Genomic DNA, 6,293 nt, shown 5'->3' on the forward strand with positions numbered 1-6,293 from the left:
TTACGACCAAGCCTCTCTCCGCTTCAGAGGCAACAAAGCCAAACTCAACTTCCCTGAAAATGTTAGGGTGAAGCAACCACCACCACCACCAACCGCTTTCACCATTTCTCATACTGCTTCTTCTCCTTCTTCTTCTGATGCATATGTGCCCCTTCCACCTTCCACCGTGGAGGCTTCACCACCCAAGTTTTATGAGTTTTCAGACTTCCCCATCAGTTTATACGATCAGATGTTTGTGTCGTCTGCAATGGCTTCTCATATTCAAGCTTCTTCGGCTTCATCGCCAGCGGCATCGAATTCTTCCTCTTCTTCAGTGTTTGCTTATTCTGTAACTTCTGCCACACAGGCAACTCCAATTCCTTCTGTTTATTCTGCTAAGCTGCCGCCATGGTCTTCTTCTGGTAATAGCTCCTCTCCTTCTAGATGATTTATTCCATGAGCACAACAAAAATGCGAATTTATGAATTAGATTTTGTATGTTCTTGAGAAAGAGAGGGGGTCCAAGGGTTGACCGAAGATGCAGTGGTTGACTATGTAAGATCAGCGGTGTTCGGGTACGTCACGCAACACGCAAGCATAAACAATTACTGGAATAAGACATTTCTCGATTACGGAACGACTCACAAAAACAAATCTCAAAAGGTTGGATAGGTTTCCAACAAAGAAACGAATTGATAAATTTCTCAATCAAATTTCTACATCCGTCTGAAACAAGTAACATAATTTTATTTAATTCTTTGTTATTCTTGCTTGCAAGCATTCCTTCGCAGTCATCGTCCTTAAAAGTTAAAACCGCAAAAGCAAAAGCACATCTAAGTTACACGTTCGCAATTAATTTTATTTGTATAGGAAATAAATAAATACATAATATTGCCAGTGACGCAGGCCAACAGCCAACAGGGAAGGCATATTGTCGAGGGTTATATAGGGATCGGATGTAGTTATGTGTCTGTTTTTTATTAACATCATTTTATTGATAATTGAGCTCTCTGCCAAAAATATTGCTTTCTGGACATGTTTAAAAAAAATCATTTAAATGTCATAGATGGTAATTATTTTCAATTGTTTGTTCATCATATCTCAACCTCAATCCTCTGATAATGCAAATGCAACAGGTTTTGTTGCTAGTACTTTAAAAGGTAACTACAACCTTAAAAACTAGAAATTAGTTGTTAGATTCAGACCAAATTTATCACTTATGTAAATATTTCTTAATATCATAATTTAATCATTCAACATTCCTTTAAAAAAAAAAAAAACTCTTAACAAATGATAACAACTTTCCATCATTCACTTAACAAGCATTTTGTTTTGATTGTGCAACATTCCAACGAGTCAACAATACAATAACGATTTTTTATTAAGTAGGAACCTACTTTTTCCCCTTCCTATAATTATTTCTTTTTGCTTTTTGGTTTCCCATGAATATTGCCCAATCCCATAAACTAAAGACTCATCCACTGCAAATCGAAATTCCATTTAAAGATTTGTATTTACGGATTTGCCGATCGGTTCCTATAATCATTTCTTTCATATAGTATTGGATGCAAACACAAATTAACACCATAGGAAATTGCACGACAAACAATAAGTACAAAAACAGAAATTGCGACCGGAAAGTACAATAGAACATTATCAGGTCAAAAGAATATAAATGAACAAGCACTCAATTTCTCAATTTCTTACCACTGCCATAACAAAGGCCATTTAGAATCCTGTCAAACGTCAGCGGTAAGGTACTATTGTTCGAGTAGTATACAACAAAGCTACTTTCAATACTAAGATGCATATATCCGGCTCTCCCCTGAACGCATGAATGAGAAAATGCAAAGTGAAAAAAGGGATCCTCGTTTACTGCAGTTCCTGACCAACCCATTCGGTGACAATTCAAACGAAAGGTAAACTCCAGTCCAAAATCACATACATAAGGAGTTGTCCTGCAATACATCAGAAACAAACATTATGATAATACAGGAAATACCAAAAAATGACAACTGAGATTCGAGGGAACAACAGACTGGAGAAAAGGAAGGTGAAAAAGCTTTACCAGTGACTATAATTGTGATATGGAACATGACTCTGTTAAACCTTCAAAGCAGCTTTGTGCACCATGGTTTCCTTGTGTATTTGATGACAGCTCTTCTCCACAAGATCAAGCAGTTTCTCCAAGTTTGCTGCCCATGAGTTAAGAATATCATTGCTATCTTTTTCTGTTTGGAAACAAACTATTCCCATTGGTCTATCAATCTTAGCGATCAGTGCTTTTGACACAACCATATCCGAGAGATGCTTCTCAGCTTCCTGAATTTTAACAGGAAAATTTGTTGGGGGTCATCACACTAAAAGAAATCATTACAAATGCTAAATTCTCGTAAGTCACTTTGGTTTCAAAATACCCATATTAAAAATTTAAAATGCACATAGCAGCTCAGCATGTAATGTAGAAGAACCAGATTGACATGATGTCGTGAACTACGGCTGTGTTTGACATAGACACTAAAGATATGGACACAATATTTGTGCATTGTGTTTGACAAAATAGATAGACAATACACAACTTTAAAAAGTCTAAATTACCCCTTTTATTTATTTATTTTTTCTAAACAAAATTTCTCCTCTTCTCTGTCCACCTCACTGTCCCCCTCCCCATTTCCTTCATCTTCCATGTTCTTTCTTTTCCTTCCAACAACCTCCAGCCAAACAAATTGAAATAAAACATAAAAGAAACCAAAAAAATCAATTAAAAAAAAATCAGATTCACAAGGTAGATGGAGAAGATGGAGGCATAAGGAAGAGGAGGAGGCAGAGAGAGAGAGAGAGAGAATGACGGTGGTGAGAGAAAAGGGTATTGAGAGACACAGAAGGAAGCTGGTGAGAGAGAGAGAAGGGTAGTATGTGAGAGAGAAGGATGGTGCTGTCTCTATGAAGAAGACTTGGGGAGATGATGATGTTATGAAGAGGAGGGTGGTCTTCGAATTAACTTTCTACAAGGATAAAGTTGCAAAAATTCGTGTATCACTTCTTGTGTCCGAGTGTCTCGGCTATTTGGTAGTATATAAATTGTGTCCCAATGTACATTTGTGTGTAACCATGTCCTAAAATCATTTGTCTCAGCAAACAATACCAGTGTCCATGGACACTAACCACGTGCCGGAACCTACACTAGCATCCAGTGAGATATTTTTGAACACTCCAAATAGCACATAATCATAAATAGCATTACAAACCTGTACACTGAGGCACAGAAGCTCAGCAAGTCTCTTCAAAGTAATTCTTGCGTAGTATTTTGATACAACAAGAATATTCTGCAAGATAATGGAAGTACACCAAATCAACAATTCCATGATATCAACCAACCAAATTAATGGGATTAAGAAATTAATATAACATCGGGTGATTACGTGTTCAATTATCCTTTGCTTCAGGTCCTCTGCTGCTTTTTCACCCAAAGATGACCCAGAGATATTTTCATTCTCAAAGTCATTCTTATATGTCTCCCATAAAGTGTTCCATTGGATAACCTCCATGGTGACCAGCTGTTTCAATAGTTGCCTATGGCACAACATTTAACAATGAAATCACAACAAAATATTTGAACATGAATAAGAAGACTGAGAGCAGCATTAGGTAACATACTTAAAGCTTGGAATTTCAGATAGATTCTTGTCTTCCAAGGTGGAATTGAGAAGGCTTGACTGCATGGGATCATGTGGTGCCAAAACCAAGTACCAACATATTTTTCTCAAGATCTATAATAAAGATATTTGTCAGAAGAAACTAATGTCATGTAACATAATAAAATTTCTCACAGTAAAAAAGTAGCCAAAAGAAAGAAGAGCCTACAGGAGTCCAGTCAGCTGGGTTTTCTTTGACAGATGGTATCTCATATATAGCCTTATAGCAACGGCAAATTTCAAGATAGTCATTGTTATGGGAATAATACCTTCACACACAAACATAAAACATCATAAGAAAATTAATGTTTTAAAATCAGCAGAAAACAACAGATATAGGTATTTTTAAAAAATTGTTGCAACATAGTAAAATAAAAAACCACTTATCAACACCACTCTACATTACTAAAGTGATATAATCCACTGTTACATTCCAGCATGGTCAATATAATTTTAGTATCCTAGATCATCCTATACCAATTGGCACAGTTTCGATATCAGACTGCATGAACCATCAATTTTGCACAAGGATATTGACTTCAAAATATTAGAAATAGCATTTTGCAAACTTAATGAAAGAAGGAAGCAATTTTTTAAAAAAAATGATGATTGCCATAAAATTAGGACGAATATACAAGTGATTGCCAAATAAAATACTAAATAATTAAATTCCGATATTGATCAATTATACAACTGTAACCTAGAGTGCAGGATCAAGAGATTAAGGTGCATCTATAGTCACAAGTATAATTAAGAGAACCTGAGGAAATCCTACAGGATAGGCAAAGATAGATAGTCAGTACACACAATTAATTTATGGAGACTAATACCACTATGCCTTATTCTGGGAAATTCAAAAGCAAGAATCAATATAAGAATTTAGTTGATAGTAAATTCATTCAAAATCAAATGGATTATGGATGAAGAGATGAAAGATGCAAGGTTCAACAACAGCATTTACAACTATATCAGGGTAAAACAAGACAGGGCAACAAGTAGGAACTTATTTACCGAATCATCAATTCATAATAGATTCGCTTTAACTCCAACAGAGATGGTATATCTGCAGGAGCCTCTTCAACAACATTATCACCTTCTTTAGGCTTCTTCTTTTCCTTAGATGGATCAACATCAAATACTCTTGGACTAATCTTTCTTGAGAGAATTTGAGCACGAACATAATCCTGCCGGTCTAGGCACAATCGTACCTACATAATTCAATGTATAAGACTATAAACTCAGGCAAATGAATTGAAACACATGAAATATTTAGCTAATACTGATATCACAAATGTAAGAAGGTATAGTATCTCATACTTGCTCGAGAATAAATGCAATTTTCTCAGTTTTGGCCATCGCACCAAAAGTTTCAACCTGATCGTATAACCATCAGATCAGACAGGTGAATTGAAGTACAAAATGAATAAATAGTCATAAAAAAATCCATCAAATTAAAACAAGTCAAACACCAACCGCAATTTCTTGCATCAAATCAGCAGCTTCAGCTATAAGGCCTTGTTCTTCCTTAATCTTTGCAAGTTTCTTGATCAATCGAGCTCTCTCAATCTCAACGTATATCTATCAAAAGGTACAACATATTAAGTATACATACATCTTATAAGATGGATATCATAGATCATAAAACAGAATGGAAAGCAGATATACTGTATGCTTACCTTCCCTGCAGATACACTGTTCAATGTTTTGATGAGCTCTATTCGAGTTTCAATGTCAGGTGTCTTGTCAATAAATTGCATAGCCTGCTGGACCATAGCTGTTACAGCCTGTGAGCATAATTTAAACTTGTTAACAGGCCACATCGTGTCTCTTGTACTACTTACAAATTGCAAGAGAGGAATGTAAATATTAGCTATCATAGGCAAAAGTTATTATATAGAGGCTAAATCAACAACAATTCTACAGGTCAAGGAACTTTTGTTCTTGTATAGCAGCAAGGATTTACAAAATGTTGCACATGTTAGGCTAATAGCACGCTTGCATTTAACTCCATGGACTGGAATTAGAATTCTCATGTTCCTAATATGCTGATCAAAAGCAACATTATATCGTTGAAGATCAAATAACCTAAAATAGTCTTTCTAACAGGCACAAGGACAGTCTTTCACCGGAACATTGGATACCTAACTACATTACAGAACATTATCATATACTGAATTTCCATTACAAACAAACAGCAACAAGTTAGTTTATAAGCAAGCTAAAACCCTAAACCTCTGTATAAACCACACTGAAATAGAGAGAACCACGTAACCAAAGGGTTTCTTCCGCATACATTTAAAAAAAATAAAATAAAATAAAAGGAAATTGTTGAGCAATTACCTGCTTAAGCTGGCCGCGTCGTTTGGATAGAACGACAATCTGGTCGTTGAGGGTTTTCCATGCTCGAGCTTCAAAGCAGAGCTGCAAAATGTCGGTAACGGCCTTTCTGGTACCGGCGACGTCACCGGCGAGCCTCATCTGCTTCTCCACATTCAGCAACTGCTCTATCGAGGCGTCTAAATTCCCCGTATTCGCCTACAGAAAACCGAATTCAGAAAAATGACCAAATTCCAACTCAAAACATGGCAAGAAATTAAAAACCCTACGGTATAGTCATTT

The 6,293-nt window shown here is 36.0% G+C and overlaps 2 protein-coding genes across 2 annotated transcripts in view; one reads left to right on the forward strand and one right to left on the reverse strand.

Moving 5' to 3' along the window:
- The window catches only part of LOC107630953 (ethylene-responsive transcription factor ERF113), a gene marked incomplete in the record, with an annotated part of 2,503 nt that extends 1,494 nt beyond the window's left edge, over positions 1 to 1,009 (forward strand). The window contains 1 exon segment of the mRNA XM_016334250.2: positions 1 to 1,009. Within this exon segment, the coding sequence (XP_016189736.1) occupies positions 1 to 427 (427 nt within the window).
- The window catches only part of LOC107630951 (26S proteasome non-ATPase regulatory subunit 12 homolog A), a 4,995-nt gene continuing 292 nt past the window's right edge, over positions 1,591 to 6,293 (reverse strand). The window contains exons 2-12 of the mRNA XM_016334249.2: positions 6,015 to 6,209; positions 5,351 to 5,458; positions 5,148 to 5,252; positions 4,992 to 5,048; positions 4,686 to 4,882; positions 3,844 to 3,943; positions 3,637 to 3,749; positions 3,402 to 3,552; positions 3,228 to 3,305; positions 2,048 to 2,301; positions 1,591 to 1,937 (exon numbers count right to left, since the gene is read on the reverse strand). Coding sequence (XP_016189735.1) covers positions 2,083 to 2,301; positions 3,228 to 3,305; positions 3,402 to 3,552; positions 3,637 to 3,749; positions 3,844 to 3,943; positions 4,686 to 4,882; positions 4,992 to 5,048; positions 5,148 to 5,252; positions 5,351 to 5,458; positions 6,015 to 6,209 — 1,323 coding nt within the window. The 3' untranslated portion in view covers positions 1,591 to 1,937; positions 2,048 to 2,082. The remainder of the gene's footprint in view (positions 1,938 to 2,047; positions 2,302 to 3,227; positions 3,306 to 3,401; positions 3,553 to 3,636; positions 3,750 to 3,843; positions 3,944 to 4,685; positions 4,883 to 4,991; positions 5,049 to 5,147; positions 5,253 to 5,350; positions 5,459 to 6,014; positions 6,210 to 6,293) is intronic.

This window comes from Arachis ipaensis, chromosome B03 (genome assembly GCF_000816755.2).
Source record: "Arachis ipaensis cultivar K30076 chromosome B03, Araip1.1, whole genome shotgun sequence".
In the NCBI taxonomy this organism is placed as follows: domain Eukaryota; kingdom Viridiplantae; phylum Streptophyta; class Magnoliopsida; order Fabales; family Fabaceae; genus Arachis; species Arachis ipaensis.